This window comes from Trichoplusia ni, chromosome 7 (genome assembly GCF_003590095.1).
Source record: "Trichoplusia ni isolate ovarian cell line Hi5 chromosome 7, tn1, whole genome shotgun sequence".
NCBI classification, from domain to species: domain Eukaryota; kingdom Metazoa; phylum Arthropoda; class Insecta; order Lepidoptera; family Noctuidae; genus Trichoplusia; species Trichoplusia ni.
The window spans coordinates 12,805,740-12,827,651 of NC_039484.1; the positions used below are offsets into that span (position 1 = coordinate 12,805,740).

The window sequence follows — 21,912 nt, forward strand, 5'->3', positions numbered from 1 at the left end:
TTCCCGTGGAATCATTTTCGTGTGGCGCGCGGGCAACATGGTATAAGCAAGAAATAGGCAAAAATTTAATTCAAAGCACAATGCCGTTTTTATGCTGATAACATTTTGACGTTAATATGAATAGGTATTTTCTCCTTCTAGAAAGAGACTGCAGTAGTGTGTTGAATAGATCACTACGAAGTGCCCCGTTAAAACACGTGCTCGCTATTTTGTTAGTACACGCTCCTATCTTATCTAAGCAATTTGTTCTGTTTCCAGCCGACCCGACGCTTCGTTCATGTGGTTCCTGAACCCGCTGAAGTCTATCCGCTACATCGTCTGGCACAACTACAAGTGGACGATCCTCAAGGCCGCCATCGTCATCCTGCTGGCCCTCATGTTCTTATTGCTGGTGTACGCTGTACCCGGTTACACGGTCAAGAAACTACTGGGAGCTTAAATTAACGATCTTATAACATTTAATGTTCATTTACTTAGGTTAGATTTGATGTCTCAAAAAAAAACAAAAAACAACAAAAAAAAAAAACAAAAAATATAAAAATCACAAAAAAAATACAAAATCAAAAAAATCTACAAAAACATGCATCCATTTATCCACACATATAACCATAGAAATAGACACATTTAACCATAGTTAGGCAATAGGTAATTTTAACTGCACCACATTGAAATCAACATAAACATAGGTATCATTATCTTCTTCCTTTCTGACTTTTAAGCTTGTATATACTATCAACTTCCATTTTCATTCTCCTACAGTCTAGCTGTAGGGGGCCTACCACCATCTCTTAAAGTAATATTTTTGCAATTGTGAAAGAGAGAAGACGTTTTATACGCCATTTCTCTTTGACAAGAGCAAGAATCTTACGTTAAGATATGGGGGTAGGTCCTCGGTACTGCCGACACACGTCATTGTGTAAACAACCAACGTCCACAGTACCACTCATATAAAAATATGGGACGAAATATTAACAGTGACTTACAGTGGACAGTGCCTACTTCCCGTCGTCTTTGAAAACCTGAGATCACAGGAAGTACAGCAGCTCAAGGCGCTTCACTTCTGAGAACTGTCTGTTAGCGTGAACACTTATAACAAAATCTCCGTTTAACGCCATAGGCATGCTAAAACGTGATTCTTACTAAGCTACTTCACCATAATTATACGACAATTTGTTTAAATAGATTCCGTTCATATTTAAAATTATACTTCTGTTCATAAAAGGGCAACTTTAGACAAGACAGCAAACAAAAATTACGAAAAAAACAGACTTCCCGAACAAAATTGTCATCATGATTGTTTTCTGGGAGAAAGTTTTCGCTTTTATGTATTGCAAAGGTATTTTGGATATTACCGGACTCTGTTTAAATACATTGGACTTGCTTATACTCGTATCAACTGCTGTGGAGATCGATATACGATCTATGGCGTTTGTCGGGAAAAACGAACCATGACTTAAGTCAAATCCATTCCGAAACCATGTACCAGCTAACATAGTCCAAATTTCCTGTTTACCAGACAAAAATCTTCCGTCAGCTCAGAATCTTAAACTGTAAGAAAATGAAAATGTAAACTTGGAAGTATCTTCGAGGGTCATTTTCCAGTTTAGTTTTTTACTTTTCCTCCCTAATAGATAGAGACTTGACATACATTGCTTCCAAATTAATAGAATAGAAAAACAGCCGTAGATAGTACTTCTGAAGTATGGAGCCGTACAGAAGAATATAAGAATATAAGAATATACTACATTTATTTTCGTTATCTCCGTGCACAAAAACCTAAGTATTATAGTTGAATATAATATTCGTAGCATAGCGCGCGTCACGTGCTCCTATCAACCACTGCAACTCGTGAGAAGCGAACATAAATGTTTTACTAATAACCTTAATTTAATTTACTATATTACGTGTTTATCTTTAGGGATAGCGTCATATATAACCATAGAAATAACATTAAATATTACATTCTTTAGCGACACTGGGTGGCGAAAGTATACGAAAGCTGAAACATAACAACCAGTGCTTAAGCTAGGAGGTTCTCAAATAGGACTGTCGGATATAGAATTTGCAGGGGGCAAATGACAACAGCCCTCCTAAGAAGAAATATTATCGATGTAATACTAACACTACTTACTACTCGCAAGAGATAGTCGGGACGCATTTAAAGTACTATTAATACTGATGTCCAAGCGAGACACCGCTATCAACACCTAACACTTTCTCACTTCGACAGTGAAAACAGTTCTACTTCAAAAGCTCTTAGTAAGCACGATGGAAAGATAACGAGTAAGACACAATAACATTATGAATTTGGAATGTTTTATGAGGAGGATGGAGCACCATATTATAGGTTTAACCATATTTAACCGTAGCAAGTAAACAATATTTAACCATAGTCATAAACCAGCATTTATCCGTAGAAATAGATATGTGTTTAACGACTAACTACAATATTTAATCATAAATGTTAGGCGTGCCGTGTTGTGGGGTCGGCACACTCGGTTTGGTGAAAGAAAGAAACTTACCAAGAGTGATCTCTTGACTACACATTAGTGCCGATTAATTAATACCCACTTGTAAGATGAACTCCTCACGGCACACTATATTATTGAAACATAATCACACTTGCATAGAGATAGAATAGATTACACACACTAAGTATTCCTACTCAAACTTTCGAACTTCTTTAAACCACTGGGAGTAGTGTTAGATGATCCTTTTTGCACAAGGCTGCAGCTGCAAGTGCTGCAAGACGGAGGGCACTACTTAATAAAAAAGAACTTGGAATAAAGAAAGGAAAAATCAAAGGTAGCGCAAATGCCGACTAATGCCTGCCTAAAAGGTGATTGCTATCTTTCGACACCTTACATCTATCATCATCTACCTAATTATACGATTTGAAAAAAGCTGACAGTTCCATTTGTGGGTATCATACTTCTGCCAGAACCCTAGCTTTCCTTAAAATAAGGGCTTTATTCAAAAATCCTGAATAAAAAATGGCATCTGCACACTTCAAAAGCACAGTGTATCAGTCTACTCGCTACTCCCAGTGGAGAAAGGAATATACTTAGGCCTTCTTCATTTAATGTTTCCTTAAAACGCAACACACCGTAGTAGCAACATATCCCAACACACTTGTCCATTTTCAGCCGCTTACTTACGCATTCGCTTCGCGTGGTATATTAAAATCAGGCAGCAAAACTTAAAAATTTAGTTCTTCAAATTTTGGTATAAAAAGAGTTTGGTTACCCTTTACCTGTTATCAACAGTTGGCCCGTAAGATCTTAACAACATGTAGGTCCAGATAGTAACACTTTTTACAAACTGGGTAATATACAAGCTCTTACAAGTACTGGCTTTTGTCCACCTACAGGCAGCTGTAAACACTCACTAAGAACAATGTAAAGTCAGTCATCACGTTTCTAAAGACAACCAATCAACAGGTCAGGAATACCATTCCATGTTATTCAACTCTCACCGTACAATGTACTCAAATCAAAAAATGGAAATCCTCAAAATTATTTTCAAACGAAAGTCGCTTTTATACCACATATAATTAGATCTAGTAGCCAATTAGTATTATATAATTATTTATTCGATTTATTACATAGACATTTCATTTGCCTGACATAAAGTGAGGTCCAGATGAGTAACAACCTATGCAACCTATTGCATTGCGTAATACGTATTAAATCTGCGAGCTCTAGGTACTTCAGGATAATCTTATTGCCTACACTGAGAATAAATTATTACACTACACAAAGTTCAGAGCTACGTTAACCTGGACCCAACTTTATTCTTTGCATTTATTTGACAACTCATATAGCATAGTGCTTAAGTATATTTAATCAACCCAATATACTCGTATTATGTAAGAATTCTTTTTATTGTTTATCATAAATCCGATGTTACACCTGCAGTTCATGTGACGTTTAATCACCTATTTAAACATTAAATATATTTATGCTCTTACTAGCTGTCCATCACGTGTTTCATTTATCTCCTCAGACGTAACTTTGAACCTGGTTGATTTAAAAACTGGACGCTGCGACAAACATTTAATGAACCACACGCCTCACAATAAAATAATAATCAAGCATCTGCCCGAGGGCGTCGCTTTCTCCGAGGTCTCCTGACTTGTTTGGGCACAGGGTCCGTCAGCTCCGGTAGTCAGGAGCGCTGACGCCGTTTCTTCCGGGGACAGCTTCGTTTGCGGCGGATGCAGCGCTTGCGCCGGCGACGAGCACAGCTGCGTCGGCGTTTGGATTTTGGTTTACAACAAGCTTCGCGAGTCGACCAGTTTAAATAATGAGAACCTTTTCTTTCGAGAAAACCAAGAGCTGTTCCATTTTCTAATACGGAGACCACAGTATTGGTTAAGGCATTCATATCCTTTCCAGTTTCTGAGCGAAGGTGCTGCAGGATCTCGCCCATCGTAGCCCCCTCCTTGGCATCCTGTAGGTACTGAATAATTAACCTCCCCGAAGGGTATTCTGGTGGTTTAAAATCCACATCCTCTCCTGTCATTGTAACTATTTTTGAAATATATTACAACTCAAAATTTCATAACCACACACTTGTACACTTTAATTTTGCAATCCTACATATTTACCTAAAAAAGAAGTTGTTCGAGACCTCATGATGATTTGTTTTTATAACATGTACTTGTGTCAAATAATACGTGTTCTACACTTGAAAAAAAAGCGAAAATGTTCTCTATGGTTTTTGCCTTGGTATTTTTTTTAGCGCAGGACTGTATGTGAGATTTTTGTTAATTAAACCGATCTATCTCTTATTTTAATATATATTTTAATAATTCATTATTTACGAGCGCATTTGTAATCAGTACCATTAAGTAAAAAAAAACTGGTTAGCAGTAAATCATTAAGAAAAAATTTGACAATTTCATCAGTTTTCTTCTTTTTTCGAGATAGACACATTTTGGAATTTTTATGCGTTAGCATATTTTGTGTACATTTTTCCAAAACACAGAAACAATGTTAAATTCCTATGAAAGCCAAATATAAATATACAATGTCACACGACAATATCCGCCGAGAGCAGGATCAGAACACAGCCAAGCTGGTAATGAACGCATTCTACAAAGTAGCAGACAAAGATGGTGCGACAGCTATGGAGATCACAAGGTACTTGCAGGATAAGTTCGGGGACGTGTGGCGGACGACCACTCTCACGTGGAAGGCCGAGGAGACATTAAAGAGGAGCGCGATTCTGGGGTTCCTAGACCGGCAGGGCGACCGCTACGTGGCCAACCTGGCGCGCGAGCTGGGCTGTCGCCGCCGCCGACGCCGCAAAAGCTGCCCGCGCCGGCGACGCAGAAAGCGAGCCTGCCAGCGCAGAAGGCGACGCCGCCGGCCCTCCTGCTGCTGCGGGATGTGACCCCGGACCGCGCTGCCGGATACTCATCATTAAAACTTGAAAATTTGCATGATTCTCTTATTCTGGTTTTTTCCACATGTGAATTATTGCGGAATTTAATAAAAGTTTTTTTTTTTACTTGTGTTTTTAAGTGCGGTCAGCAACATAAGGAGATGAAAGCAATCTGATTTTCAAACAATTACAACAAGATTAATAAGTTGCTAGTGTGCTATTATGTGACAGTTGGCTTGACACCTGAAGTTTAAAACTTATTTTACACCAATTTCTAGATGTCCTGAAAAATACAGGTATCTACTTTTATAAGTGTATGGTTGCTATCCCAACGGCTTCTAGAGCATATATCCAACGTTCGCGCGGAAAAGTTGCTATTAATGCGAACGAAGCTTGCAACGATACTGCCTATCTTCATCAACCCTATGCCTTAATTAAAACGGTTTATCGGTGTAGTCATCTACCACTCGGTTATCTCACGCAGTGCAGTTATCCAAAGCATAAACAGTTCAGTTTCAAAATACCTAGTATAAGTGTGATAAAGCTATTTTGTACTGTTAAGGCATTATTATATAGGTGGCATTTCATAGTTTCGAATATGAATTTGCCTTGAAGTAGGTAAGTTGTAGGTCATGCTAAAATTTCTTTAGAGTTAAGCATTTTTTCCAGCAATAACCAACTTTAGTATGTACTCACAGGCTTGACATCGAAGCCACTGACACACTTAGGGCTCACGGCCACAGTTCACAAGCACATAACGCCGCTACTATATTTCTTGCAGTTACCACACATTTTAATTGCACTCAGCGTTGTCGCAGAGTCGTACACGTTGCGATACATTGCTGGCCGTGGTGTATCACCCTTGCTGCCAGAGATGCGTGACCCCGTAATGCATTACAACATGCCAAGTGGCAGCTTAGCGCTACACTGTATACATGTCATAATACCGCAGCTGTGGCGTGGATGGTACTTTGTTTTAAATCGTCTCGTCTTCATTTTTGTGTTCTTATAATATTATGTACCTCAGGATGAACTAAATGCCTACCAAGCAGTTCTCATAATATAAATTGATACTAGTGTAGCTACATAAATAGCAACAAAAAATACTATTTTATAAGATTTATTAGCTTTTAAAAGTATGTAAAGTAGTAGAGACCGTGGCGTCCTGAGAATATTTTGCTATGGGTAGTTGGTATAGGGTATAGGTAGGTTAAATAAAACATATAATTGAAAACCAAACATTTAATAGAAAAAAAACTTATACCTACTACTAGTAAGGGTTCTGACAGATAACAGCGAGCTATAAACGGCAAGTCTACTTCAGCCATCGCCGAAATAGCCGTTCATAACTTGCAGGTCGTCTGAAAGAATACAAGACTCAACGAAATATATAAAACATGCTCCACTTAAAAGTAAACAATATGAGACTACTAAACATAACCTCAAATTATAATTAAACATTTACGTGCGTGTTTGAAATCTGTAACTTAAAAGCTAAAACAAAATAAACTGCTAATCTGACAGGACGAATAAACTGTGTAATCTGCTTACAAGACGAACCGGCTAAAATTGTACCACCCACTGTGATGACCTATACCTACTAAATTATTGATAGAGTGGAATAAAAATCATAAGATTTAATACGACCTTATAGCTAAAAACATAAACCAATATAAAAAGAACACCTGTTAATGCAGTGCGAATTGCGCCACTCCTAATTAATTGGTTTTAAAATAAACCTAACCTAAGTTCGATCACATCTTAAAGTATTAAACGACTAAGCAATAAGAATTAAGTTTGAAATGTTTCGATAAGTTTCCTCTGCCTATAATTACGCGGATAAGACTGTCACAATTAATAAACGAAGTATCTGCATGCATATAAACAAATAGTGCAAATAAAAGTCTATTTTTTTTTCAAGTAAATCCATCTTTGATGTCTGATGAAAATGATTTTGAATGGTGTTGAAGTTCGACATCATGCATGCCGAGAAGACACCATGCATTCCTGAAATAAAATAAAAAGCAAACTTTAAACTGTTTGATGTCAATATGGTACAGCTTCCATTGTACGTAGGTACTATAATTTTATGTAAAAAAAGGTCGTCATTGGAATAAAACTACAGTTGTCTGAGGAATAACGATAATATTTTTTGTTTTTATTTTAATAATTAAATGATACCAGCCTATATACGTCCCACTGCTGAGCCCGGGCTTCTTTCCGAATATCGAAAGTGCAAGCATTTATCACCACTGTGTGTTGGCGATTTCTGATTCCAGTATTCGGAATCAAGGTTTCCTCATAATTTATTCCTAGATTGTTTGTCAATGGTGTCTCAGAATAATTATAAAAGTAGTGACTGCACGAGTAGCCGCTGGTTGAGGTCACTACGCCAAACCCACTGTGCACGTCGTGTCGCAGGTTCGATCCCCGCGTAGGACAACCATTTTTGTGATCTATTAATGCTTGTCCTGAGTCTGGGGTGTCATTGTGCATTGTGTGACTTGAATGCTTGTAAAACCTTCCTCGACACAAGGATTAAATTCCGTAATGCGAGAGTAGTTTTTTGAAAAGCAATATATAGATAGGTAGTCACATTGGTACTTTGCCTGGGTTGCAAGCGAACCTGCAGACTGCAGAGGCCTCGTTGAGACTTTAATCTAAAATTTTATTGGGTACCTTTCTACCATCCACCTCTGATCTAGAAAAGGACAGACATGTCCGTGGCACGGCCTAAGGCAGCTACAAATATATTGTAGTTTCTCTTCCATAATAACAGAAGTTAAAGAAATTTACACAATACTCACTTTGATCAAATTGGGTCCGACTGGGATGCATCACTGCGTGAACTGCGTCCTGTAGACTCGGCTTCGATAGTGGCCACACAGCTCATCTAAAGCAAACACATCGATTAGAATCATTAACTAGTAATCACAAATTACTTCTAAAGTTCCTGAAAGCCTTACTTGATAGGACAGGAGGGCGAGGTCCACGTGGCACCTCAGCAGCGGCGGAGGCGAGCCGTGTGGCCGACCTACGGAACATACGCCATGTTATCAACTGCACGCGAAGCTGTCAACTACAAAACGGCCGGCTGGTTTCTAAAGCATTTAATAAAAGAAGACCCATTCGTCTGGCCGTGGGTTCAAGCAAATAGTGTTAACGGCTGGCTATTTCTACCTATGATCAGTGGCTGGCCTGCGCAGAGCCGCAGATAGGTAGTTCCAAAACAACGTGTTTTTTTTTTATTGAATTTAAACGTTACATAGTTGGTAATACAATACAATATCCCACAAAACCAGTTCAGTGGTTTGACTGTGGGAGCAGCGCTCTAGTTTTTTACAATTATATTAATTAAGTATCAGTTGGTACAGAATTCTCAAACAATATCATGTAACGTAACAAGTAAACAAATTTGCATACATTAGAAGTCTAAAACCCCTATTCAATTGTTAAAAACGGGATATTACTCACAATTCAGCATCAGCCTCCGCCATTCTGCAGAAACCCTGGCCGGCTGCAAATGACAAGTTTTAATATACTTAAAAATATTTAAAAATTCCTAAAATAAATATACCTAAACACGATTAAAGTACGTAGAAAAATACTAGCCACGTAACACGTGGCTAGTATTTTTTACGCATAACGGAAAAACTACTAACGAAACACCATTCAAGAATAATGTAAAAATAATTTTGTCAAACAAAGAAAGGCATTAAAATATTAAATCTAACCGTTTTTTGTTCGTATAACCTCAAAAAGAACTGCAGAAAAGAAAAAATATAATTAAATGGCTTACAAAAAGTTATGTCTATGAAAAAGAAACGGCAAAATGCATCATGATTAATAATAATTAAATTAAATAAACTAAAATGTACTCACGTGCCACGGACTCAGCCACAACCTGTCCTCTTTGTTGAACAGTTGAAATGGATAAAGGCGGGTTCGAATGTGGGTTACAAGTTCAAAATAATTATATTTTTAAAAATACCCGCATTTTTCCTAATGTTTCTAAAACTTTCCAGAATAGGGAAGTAAGTGCAAAATGAAATCGCACAAATATACTAATTAACTTTTGACCGATCAATATTTGATTAAATCGTTACCATGAAAGCCTTTAATTGTTTGTTGAAATTATTGGACTTGATGGTATTATTTTTGATTTGTAGTGGGTGGAGCCGCTTAACAGTACATTTCTTGGGACACAAAACACATCTACACCACTTAACTATAGTCAACTGTAAGAGCCCTTTTTGTGCTTTGTCGGTGGAATTCTTATGGACACCCACTTCCTCGGGGGAGAAAACGGATAGTTTCAGCAGAATATTACTAACTAAACCTGAACCGCCGTACAACATCTCCGACATTTGGTCCGAGTATGGCAATGCATAACATTTCATCATACACAAGTCAACTATAGACCGCCATGATACCTACATGATCATTAAAGTTTTAGAGTCTGGTCAAAAATAAACACGGAATTTTGATGCACAGTAAAGGTTGGCCGCAGCAGGTTTTTCAAATTGAACACCATTTCTTTTGGATATCTTTCGTTGGCCAGAAGCTAGTCATAATAGTTAACAAATTGCAATAGCGTAGTTAAATGTGATGCTCACTTTGTTCTTGTTTCCCTTATTTCATTCTTTCTACCAACTACCCAGCTTAAATATTTATTTCGACGACGAATAGAATCCAAAATACTCTTGGTATAGTTGTTATATGACAATGTTTTTTTTATAATAAAGTAACCTATAATAAATTTGAGGCACAAACACCATATTTTTTTAAAAAAAAGGCTAGTCTACTATTTTATCTTTATTTAATATTTATATAATTATCTAAATATATAAAATTCGCGTGTCACAATGTTAGTTACCGTACTCCTTCTTCCGAAACGGCTTAACCGATTTTTACCAAATTTTATATGTGTATTCAGTAGGTCTGAGAATCGACTAACATTTATTTTTCATATCCCTAAGTGTTAACGGTTGCCCACACTAAAAAAAAATATTTTTTGGACGCAATTTTTTATTTTTATTTTTTTATAATGTGGCATTAAAAATACATACAACTAAAAACAATTTATTAGGCAAAACAACGTTTGCTGGGTCAGCTAATATTTGTTCGAAATTGTGTACCTAAGCGTAAAATTGAACGTCGACATCGTCCGTTTTTTATATCAGTTTGACAGCAGGTAGTTACATTAATTTGAACTTGACATAGATTTAATTATCACAAAATAAGACCCGGATACAGCTTAATTAGGATATAGTCCCTACATATTTTTTTGGGATACTTTCTAGTATTCTAATAGGCCCATTTCTATTTGTCCTGCAAAAAAAGCTTATTAGAATAATAGTGAATATAGACGACACAGAAAGTTGCAAACCTCATTTCATAAATCTCAAAATACTTACTCTATCGTCTTTATACATCTTAGAAATTTGTAAATTTGTAAAAAACCATAACCACTCTTTACAACAAGAGAAGATTTAAAATGTCAATACACATTGAGACACAAAACAACATTAAACTTACCTAACTCAAGATTAAAAATACACTCCTCTAGTCCATTTGCTATGTCCATTAAAATCTACAACAAGCTACCGGATTCTCTTAAAAAAGGAAATAAAAATTGTATATTCATTAATAAATTGAAGCATCTTCTAATAAAATAATGTTACTACCATATAAACGAATATCTACAGGATACACTTACATATAAATAACTTACTACATACAATTAAAAAAATAATAATACATAAGTATAAACAAATAATTAAGCTACATAAATAGAATGTCTTAAAAAGATAATAATTTTAATTATTAAGATATATACAATACATATAACAATAATAAAGTTTAATAATGCTAGTATATAAAATTATAATTTAAATAATTAGTTATAGGTATATTGCATGTAAAAAAAAAATGTTTATGAAAAAGTATATAGAATTAAGTATAATTTTAATAATTCGTTTTAGGTATATGCATGCTAAAAAATGTTTGTAAATTAAGTACTTACATGTAATTTTCCTCTCTCCTACTTTGCCGTGCCCGACAGGGTCCACCATTGTTACTAGTTTATTTTGTTAAGACCAAATGTTTACATTGTGGAGTGCAAATAAAACATTGAGTATTGAGTATTGAATCAAAATTAATATAAATTCCACTCATGGCTTAGTTTATAAATAATCTACATTTTTTTTAATTTCCCTTCCAAGATTTTTTCAGTGTTTCACTTAGTTCACTTAATTAATAACTATAAAAAAAAAACATTTTTTTTAATAGTTATTGAATTTCATTGTATACGCCCATGACTTTTTTAATTATGGTTCTATGACAAAAGTTGCTGTGATTCAGCAACTTTTGTCATAGAACCACATAGTTGTTAATTTAATTTGCAACAAAACATGGGAACATTTTTTTTATCAGATTATTAGTTTAAGGTATATCGTAAAAACCATCTCAATTGGCACTTTTGCCACAATTGCTGGCCGTCGGACAAGGGTTGCAAACCCACACACTTGGTTTTAGCTCACTGACTGAAATAAAATTGCGTCCTCTAAAAAACGCAAGATTAGGCTTAAAAATGGTAACATAACAATGGACTAATTTGCACGTTTATGAAAAAAAAGGAACGACAAGAAAAGAAAAGGACGACCCACAATGCGCCAAAACTAATGTGTATCCTTATGCACCTACCACCAAAATTGTAGATTGCAATATACGTATTAAGGCTGCTCTTTCGTAAAAAGCTTGAAAAAAGCGTGCAGATGAAACAGCATTTCGTCGGCACTTACACAGAATTTATATCTGCAAAAAATAGTAATCTACATGATATGATACGTAATTTGGTTTAGCGTTATTTTTCTATTGGCATCACATAGGTAACAAGTAAAAAAATCCCTAAATCACCTCCAATTCGTAGAGATAAAACCATTTTACTGCTTTATTTTTAATAAAAGAACATTAGAAAAAAATCTAATTCTTTGCAATACATAGGAAAATGATTTGGTTTGGTTACTTTTTTAAATATGTCTCATTTCTGTAACTATTTAAAAATGCGTCCCGTATAAATACTGCATCTATATCAAACCCGCACTCGTCCAAATGCACAAGGTCACTAGCGAGAATACAAGCCTTAAGTATTGAAATGTAACTGTTAAATTAGATTTGGTCGTATGACTAAATAATAAATCGAGTTATATTTTTTTGTCAGCGAAAAACTTCTTATAGCCCGCTGATTTAGTGTACTCGGAATGGAGGGTGGTAATAGAGAAAATACAAAACTTTCAATATCAGTGATCAATATTATTTTATTCTTCTATTTTAATATTTACACGTCTTCAATATAATAAAACATACTTTTCCATATAATAATCGAAACATTTAACATTTAAGATTACAAACATCAGTACACTTATTGCTTCATTTATCATTCCTACAAGAAGTGCTAGGCAAAGGCTGCATGGAACAATTTGACTATATGTAGGCGGCCTGCACTGGTCCAGTCAATCACTAGTTGTAGCTCTAAGGAAGAAAGGACTGTTCGGTATGAGCCTACACTCGGTTGGATGTCACAAAACATGTTAATTACTACAGTTTATACTTAGTGCCAACTGTAGTTCTGTACTTGTAGATGGTAAATGTATTTCATTATTTTAGGTAATTGTTAGTTTGGTAAACTATTGATCAAGTCCAAAAGATTACAACCATAATTTGACAAATTTTAGTCCTTGGAAAGAGCATGCTACTAGCAGTGCCTGCCGACCAACCCAATGCGTACCGACCGCCGTACTATAAAATGTATATTTTATTATAGCCTAATGTTAGTTCTCTCCGCAAAAGGGTAAAAGACAACACCAACACTGCATGCCTCAATGTGAGTACGATAACACTTTCAAATACATTGACAATATTCATAAAAATTTTTACTCTAATTTACTCATGAATTTAATTCAGTTCCGAAGTGACAACTTATGAAGAGTAGAAGACAAGGTGTTTTTAATTAACTAGTAACGATTCTAAAACAAATCATTTTATTAGCATTATCCGTTCCACGTAACATGGAAGTATAGTTTTATAAATAAGCGACATCCTGGTGATTGAGCCCAGAACCGCTTTTGTACAGGGGGCTTCACGCGAGGTAACGTGTAATTATTATTCTTAAAATCATCGCTTCGGTCCTACCAGTTACAAGGCACATGTCTTTGACGTGCCTTAGAAAACTAGTGCCACTTTGTGACTAAAAAGGACTGAGAAGACTCTAGAAAAAGAAGAACATCCTTTGTAAGGAAAAGTACATGATGGTCGACAACCTTGTCAACATGGAAAATAAACTCTGCTGACGACTATCTAGAAAGCCCCCTTTATTTTATCGCGACAACGTTTATGAGCTAAATACAACAATGTCTGAGTTTGAACACGGTTGGCAATGGCAAACCAGGTTTCCAAAATGACCTCACCCTCGTGACGTTCGTGGTCGCTTTAAAATTTACTTTGTCAATTTGGACATCAAATACATAAATTTTGTACATTACATAACTACACGGACAGTGTATCGTACAGATAAGTACATTTTGTCATCGAGTCGGAGGCCTTACATTTTCAAATTAAAAGTACATAATACTCGAACTTAATCAGCCAACTGCATTTAATGCGGATATTCTTTTGATTATTTTTACACCTACGCGTAGACCAATAAGTGTTATTTACAAATATTTAGATACCACTATGTAAACTGGGAAAAATATAGAACATGTATACAAGGAATCACTATACTACACAATACAAGTAATAATTAAATTGTGGAATTATTGCTCTTTACGAAAAGTAAATTATACTTTCACCAACGATTATGTGCTACATTACGTACAGAATATGAGGAATATTAAACAATAAAGTTAAAAGCATAATAGGTACAAAAAATATAGTCAGCAGCCAAATCTACTTAAGGACAAGTTGTTGAAGTATTGCGATATTGCTCCATAATAATTTTTCGAACATTAATAGGTTACGCAGACACAGAAGTTCATATTATGGAAACTACGATTAAATTTTAAAACGATTGATACAATTTTATATCTTGCGAATAAAATACGTAATGAATATTCTACGATGTCGGCAACGATCACTGATCTTCTTGATATGAAACCAATAACTAAACTCCGCCGGCGTCACCAAATTCATAATTCTAAAGTGATATTAAACACTATTATATAATGCATGAATTGCACAACACTGTAAATGTTACTATTAAGCCTAACTATAAAGAAAAACACGTCGTCATTTTACTCTAATTTGAAGGACAGCATATGTGCCACCAGTGCTGCCACGTCAACCAGGTACACCAAGGAAGTGTCAGTTGCATCATAACGGAGCCAAAAACAGAACAGTCCCTTCAGAAGCCGGTAATATTGGATAGTCAATAGAAAATAAAAAAATAATAATTTCATACATTGACTACAAAATATGCTTGATAAGAAACAAAGTATATACAAAACGTTTATATAATATTTTAAAATGTTATATATACATAAAACACTATTAAAACCCTTATAATGTAGTTCGAACATTAAACTAAATACAAAATATCTGTCGAACAACCTAGACAAATAAGATAGGTATTTTATTTCATATTTAAGGAGTACTCTATATGCTATTAGTAGGTGCGAATCTTTACATAACATTATACAACCCCATCGGGTAAATACCTTCTATCGTCGTAGCTATACTTTATAATATTTCATCAAAAATTATTTCATTTGTTATTATACTCCACCAAAATTTAATAGAAGGCAATTGCTAATAAATAATTAAAGTCAATCAACCAAGCATTTGTTTTGTACACTATCTCACTACGAAATATTTGTGATGCGACCGATTAAAAATAAATAATTTACATAATTGTCTTCTACTAAATGGGCTTCTATTGCCGTCTGTCAAAAATACAGCGATTACTTGACGTTAGTTTCCGAAATAAAACAGACATAAAAAATCTATATAACATGCTAAAATATGTTACATTCAAATCAATTAAAACCCAGATTAAAAAGTTAAATTTTGTAAAGTATTAATTCACCGCACTAGAGGCATACAAATCATGTTAAAAACAAAATGACAATATGTTTATGTAATAAAATGCATAACATTTGATATGAACTTTATTACATGACAACATGTAAACAAATCATAATATTTGTAGCCAGAAAATAAAAAATCGCCCTCACGCTAAAGCTACACAGAATAGTAACATTATGTAAGCAGTTTCTCGATCAATAAATAAATTACATCCATTAATTATTATAAAAAATAAAAGCAGTTGATTAAAATGCCACGTCATGTTATTAGCAATATATACTTCACTCTGATATCTTTATTTTTGTTGTTAAATCAATCATTACAGTAATTGTTAATGTACTACATCAATAGCGTTTCCCTGTGGTATCTAAATCAATCCCACCACAACCCTCCCAATCCGAATACGAGTGTAATTTATATACCACAGGCTTACCAAATAGACTGACTGATAGTACATATAATTTCATTTTAGGGTCAACACACTTATTGAGGACCTTGCATCATTCAAAGGACAAGTCCAAGTTTTAATAGTGTTGGGCAGTATAGTTAATCTTACGTGTTAAAATATGTTATCATAAAATAAAACAGCTTAAAGTAATTTCATAGTTTTAAGATATTTAAATATTAAAAATGCAGTTAATTTCGATATCGTTTTTAACCAGACTTTTTTTCTTGACAACATTGTACTTTAGTTATTCTAATATTTGGAAAGCATCGTGAGAAACCTATAATTTAAGTGGGAATATGAAACCGCCATTTTGCAAACGAGCCAGCACATCATAAAAAGTCTACTTAAAATGAGTAACGAATTAATTTGACAAATCTCCTGTTTTGCTGCTAGGTCCTCAATTGTTATTGAGAGAATTGACTAGAAAACTGCTTTCTTAATAAACGTTAAAAGGAGACACTCTAACACTCATCCAAAGTCCAGAACACACTGAAGGCACAATATTTTGGTGGTTTATTATGCACTAGCTACAGAGACTGTTCACAAGTTGATGCGCATACAGCACGCTTAACATAGCACTAGCTGATTCAGAATATTACACTGGCAAATACACTTGATTGCTATCATTAGAGAATTCGGTAACATAGTTCAAACAATTACGCAGTGTAGAAAAATATTAAGATGAAATTGACGAGCCAGTAACACACCTCGATCCAACAATACTGTAGATTTTCTTAAAACTATAAAGAGTATATTTAGAGTCATTGCTTTAAAATAGGAGGAACAGTATTATTGATTCGAGGTTCAAGATTTACTGTTGACTGGATAACGGAGCCTCAGTCACGGTGCCCGATGGATACCATCGAGCGGCGCCGAGCCCGCCGGCCGACTCAACGAACTTTGTTGCAAGAGTAGGTGTCGACACAAGTGTTTATATCTCCGATGGGTTATCACAAGGCGAGTTATAGTGAACACGAGAGGGGCGCGGACGACAGCTCACACGGTGTCGATGTCGCCCACGTTGATGCGATCTTCTGCGGCGGTCACTGAGAATCCCAGAATGCGCGCGTCGACCTTCAGCATCTTATTCTTCTTAGTTTTTTTCCCTTTCCCTTTGACCTCCTGGTAGTCGGAGCCGGAGGTAGTGCGAGGGTTCACCGCTATGGCTGGGGAGCACAAGTCGTCTGATGGAGTCACCATCCCCACGCGAAGTAACTTAGATCTAAAGGGAATAAAAAATGTTCAAGATTAGTAGTAGTCTTTATTTGACATTTTGATTCAGTCAGTCATTATATAACGTAGCTACTACTCCTACATACGTACGTACTATTTACTATTTAGCTTCTAATAAAACAATAGTAGCAATACCTTCTTTCTAGAAACTGGCGAGCAAAATCATTAGATTCCTTCGATTCACCCAGGTAGCATTTGACATAGTCCTTTATTTCATATGGTGATTCAATATCCTTCAGGAAACCAACGAAAGTCGGCACTGAAACAGGTAAACAATAATCAAAATAAAAAAAAACCAATGCATCTGAGTAATCAATTTACGAAAGAATACTATAACAATAACTAGTCAAATTAGTAATAATTTTAAGAGTTCTGAGTCTGGTCTTTGGAAACGAGTTCAATTTCGATATAAAAGGAAGGTATTCTGAACTTTTACGATTATTAACGTGTTTTATGAATTGAATACATACCATCAATTTTAGAGCTCCACGAAGTAAGCACTCCAGTGCACCAAGTTTCGAACTCTACGGCCGGAGAGTTCTCCTTCTTGGATGAGGTCACGAGGTTGGGCTTCTTCTTACTTTTGGCCTCAGATGACTTCTGCGAGTCCTGTTGCTTGTCCTTAGATGACTGGTTCGGGGGTGTATCCCAAAAACCTCCTTGAAACAGGGTACTCACTATTGAACTGCTAAGAGTAGATGCTACAAGGATTTACCAGATGGCAAAATACTTCTCTATTGCCAGGTTAGCGGTGTCGGAAAAATAGGATTATACACATACTTATTTGAGTCAATAAAAATAATAAGCATAGAATAGCATAGAGAATAGAATCTAAGACTTAATGATTTTTTTCAATATTAAAAATAGTTGATTTGTACTGATAATTATGTGTAACTTATGATATTGAATTTGTTATGACGTTGTAATAAATACAAACTACCTCCGTTGTGAGTGTTGGCCCAAGGAGCATGGTTTATCTGCGGCTGCGGAGAGTCTGCTTCTTCAATCATTTTGGTGGCTGCGGCGACCGCTGCCGCCACAGCTGCTTGCTTGCGCGTCTCAGCCTGTGTATTATTATTTGTTTTAAATCAACCACTTTTATCGACCTACTACTGGGTTCTATGATCGGTTTCCATACTTAGGGTGTCAATGCCCAAAGTCGTAAGGTCTGTCCAATTTGTAACTGTATACTATAATGGCAATATTTACCTGAATCTCAGTTAAAGTCGGAGCTTGAGTTTGGTTGGAACCCTTCTTCTTTGCCCAACCCAAACCTGCTTGCATTTCCTGTTAACAACAGAACAACATCAGTCATCATTTTGTATAACTAAGAAACTCGAGGGCTCTTCAGAATTGATAGTGTACCCAAATCATTTAAACAAGTGAGCTGAGACAAGATGTATGTGTAACCTTGCCTGTCTTTTAAAATCTAAAATAGGGTTATATGACTAGGTATCATTTGATAACTGTTTCAATAGTAATCGAACCTGTTCCCTAGCCAATGCCGCGGCTTGCTGTTGTGCGATGATCTGCATCATCTGCTGCTGTTCCTTCATCTGTTCTAACTTCTTCTCGCGTTCAAGCCGCTGTATCTCGGCGAGCGTGAGCCCGTCCCGGTTTGTGGCCTGCATCGCTTGGTTGGAAACAGCTGACCACGGAGCTTTCTTCACAACAGATTCTGACACCTGACGCTGCTGTTGTTGCTGCAGTTGGATCTGTTGCTCCTGTAATATAATTTTAGGATTAATTATTTAAATAAACAAATTGTAAAATAAAAGCAGATACCCATTATTCTAAGAAAGTTATATGTACATATTGGTAAATACTGCTAAGTCTTACAGTATAATACTTGTTTATAAGTAAAGCCTAAATACGTGGCATTAATGGTTAATATTATATATGTACTAATAAAATAAAAAAGCTGTTTGCATTAAATTCGATTGTAAATTTAATACAACTCGGATTAAATAGTTTTGCAAAAGCACCGGTTACAAATATACATAAAATTAAATTCAGTGATTTAATGGCGATTTTAAGTTATACAAAAATAAAGGTTTTTACATTTTAAATGGGTATAATACTCAAAACACCTTACTTAGAAGAAAAAGAGAATGGCCCATATTTAAAACCTTTAGCCATATTGCAATTCTTACACGTTATTTTAACTACAGATACACAATGTTGAATTTAATTTAAAACTAGCGCACTCGTAAACCACAGATAATGTGTATATATTAACTCAAGTAAAATGCAAAAACAGTATAATTTCAGTATATATTCATATTCTTGTTACTTGAAATTACTTAACTATACCAATTTACCAGCGTAAATACATGTTAGCAGTTCTACTCTTCAAAAAGCTGCGGAATGATGATCACAATATTGTAGCTTTCTGAAAACTAAATTGGAAACATACCATAACTAGGTCAGGATAGATGTATTGCTACATAGCGAAATGCAGACAATGATTCATATACAATCGATCGAATTCGAAGAAAATGTTAATAAAACAAAGCCCAAGACAGGAGGATTGTATTAGAGAACATTCGAGATGAAGCCGGCTGTCCTTAAATGAGATGACAAGGGCGCAATATAATGTACACACCTGTTGTTTTTTTACTGTCTCAGCCTGTTTTTTCTTCTTATCTTCGTCGGCAGTAAACTTTTCTTCTTCTTTCCTGTGATACATACAATCGACTCCATCAAACAAATGACTAGTCAAACCTAGCAGAGTAAGCCTAAGTCATGTAACTGAAGAATTTTAGAACAATTAAGTCAAAGAGAAAATATTTAAAATATTTAAATTGAATAATACGTACCTTAAGGTCGTATGTTAGTATATTAAATTGATTTCACACTATTATATTTGCACTAACACTAATATTAAAGTACAACACTGGTATTAGAAAACAATTTACGTTCGCACTCGATTGAGCATCGGAACGCACAAATAATGTGCAGGTCATGCGTGCGAGGGATTCACTGTCACACATTCGACTGTGCATTGATTGGGTCCCGGCTCGCTACCGATAACTCTAAGCGATGAAGCTAAGGTATTTAATGTAAAACGTTAGTCGTGTTAGATGTCGAATCATATTTTATTAGTCTAATAAACCTTAAAACTATTGCTATATTTCAATGTTCTACAACTAATATATGTTCGGCTATATATAAAGCGTGTTAGCATCTGGATGGTTCCATTTTATTGTAACTGACGCTGACCTCTTACGCTCCGCCTCCTCTGCGATGCGGGCTTCCTCAGCCTTCTTCTTATTATCCTTGCTGGAACTTTTCTCTGAACCCTTCACGATCGTAAATCCTTCTTTGATCCACTCCTATACACATACCAAATGAGAAAATAATGAACAAAAATAGAGTCAATCATAACAAGGCATGTTCTCTAAGAAGTCTCAGTCAATGAAAAGCTGTCTCAAACAAATAAGCTAAGCGGATTGCAGTACCCAATTACAAAACAGTCAAATGGCATTCAATAACAAGGTCTACTTCAAAATAAAAAGTAGCTGTATATAGGAACATAATAACGAGCTTTATTTCAGTCATATTCTAGCTTTATGAAAAATAATAAGGAACAAGTTGCCTCAAAATGAAAACTAGCTAATTCTTCGTTATTTAAGCATATTTGATGATGTCTCGAAGTCTTGTGTTCTTGCTTATGTGTTTACTATATTGGAGAAGCAATGAACTTAACTTATTCTAAAATCAGTTTACCTTTTTTTCTTTTTCCAAGTCCTTCTTGTTTGATTTATCTTCTTTCTTGTTCTTGGATGGGGATGGTTCCTGTGATCTTTTCTGTTAAATATTTTATATTAAACACTTACAAATCAATCATGGCCAGAGCGCTATTATAAATTTCCAACTGTCACTTTATTCAAGCAGCATATGTAAAGCAGATACATTTACTAAAGCATTGCCATGATCATTGGCTCAATTGAGTAATTGTGCTCGTTAAAGTAGCAGAAAACTTCAAGACGGGAAGTCATCAATATACTATACATCGATACAGTATCATGAAAATAAAACAATACACTACTAACAACGAAGACCATTTAATATACGATTTGCTAAAAACAAATATCAAGTACGCGTGTACGAGGTACTCACGTGATTCGAAGATTTGTTTAAGAGTTTGCTTGCTCAGATAGAAAGCGGGATCGAACCCGGTCAAAAAAAAAAACATAAAATGTCATGATAATTCCACGAGTCGGTAAAATCAACGACAACGTAATAAAAAAATATATTAAAGCACTAAGCACTATTTAATTCGTTATAACGATCACAGTCTGGTTAATAAATGATCGAATTCTACATCCGACCGGGAAAGCACGCTGCTACAATAAAATTGCAAAGTAGTGATAATTTTTCAGTTACAAATACCTTGTTTTATAAATACTCCCTAATTAATGATAGGCCGCAATTTGTTAAGCTTACGAGGATTGATCGGTTTATTCATTAAACTTTATGCATATCAAAAACATTACGCCAAGTTTGAGCTTAACTTAGACGTGGCATAAATTATGATTGGAATAACTAAACTTACCTCTGCCTTGAATAAATCATCCTCTTTTGTCTTAATCTCAGCGAGTTCTTCTTTCTTGTCATCTTTCGTCTTCTTGGTCTTAGTCTTAGTAGAGTTGTCCTTGGCTTTAGCAGACTTTTCGGTTTCCTTGACCTGCTTGGTAGGCTTCGTTTCTGCCGCGATCTTAGCCTGCGACGACGCCTTCGTTACGTTGATTTCATTG

The 21,912-nt window shown here is 35.4% G+C and overlaps 3 protein-coding genes and 1 long non-coding RNA gene across 8 annotated transcripts in view; 2 read left to right on the forward strand and 2 right to left on the reverse strand.

Moving 5' to 3' along the window:
* Window positions 1-3,471, forward strand: part of LOC113495737 (otoferlin-like) — an 88,943-nt gene extending 85,472 nt beyond the window's left edge. The window contains exon 23 of the mRNA XM_026874647.1: window positions 259-3,471. Within this exon, the coding sequence (XP_026730448.1) occupies window positions 259-439 (181 nt within the window). The 3' untranslated portion in view covers window positions 440-3,471. The remainder of the gene's footprint in view (window positions 1-258) is intronic.
* A 1,332-nt stretch (window positions 3,472-4,803) lies between these two features.
* LOC113495738 lies at window positions 4,804-5,512 on the forward strand. Its single transcript, XM_026874649.1, has one exon. It carries the CDS (start codon window positions 5,008-5,010, stop codon window positions 5,395-5,397), a length of 390 nt encoding a protein of 129 aa, XP_026730450.1. The 5' UTR covers window positions 4,804-5,007; the 3' UTR covers window positions 5,398-5,512.
* Window positions 5,513-6,615: 1,103 nt separating this feature from the next.
* Window positions 6,616-9,355, reverse strand: LOC113496092. The gene is made up of 5 exons (XR_003400779.1): window positions 9,271-9,355; window positions 8,863-8,905; window positions 8,355-8,422; window positions 8,196-8,281; window positions 6,616-7,395 (listed from the first exon to the last, which is right to left on the reverse strand). It is a non-coding gene; the product is annotated as an uncharacterized LOC113496092 (long non-coding RNA).
* Window positions 9,356-12,756: 3,401 nt separating this feature from the next.
* Window positions 12,757-21,912, reverse strand: LOC113495691 (GRB10-interacting GYF protein 2-like; the record flags this gene model as incomplete). 5 transcript variants are annotated; one of them, XM_026874567.1, is given in 10 exon segments in its annotated part: window positions 12,757-17,141; window positions 17,288-17,411; window positions 17,623-17,808; window positions 18,093-18,216; window positions 18,362-18,439; window positions 18,640-18,876; window positions 19,758-19,830; window positions 20,375-20,487; window positions 20,882-20,962; window positions 21,711-21,912. In XM_026874567.1, coding segments are annotated over 10 exon segments (1,444 nt in total), but the record flags the coding sequence as incomplete, so codon positions are not given.

Coding starts and splice junctions, on each gene's coding strand:
- LOC113495738 (XM_026874649.1), top strand. CDS start 5,008: ATGAAAGCCAAATATAAATATACAATGTCACACGACAATATCCGCCGA.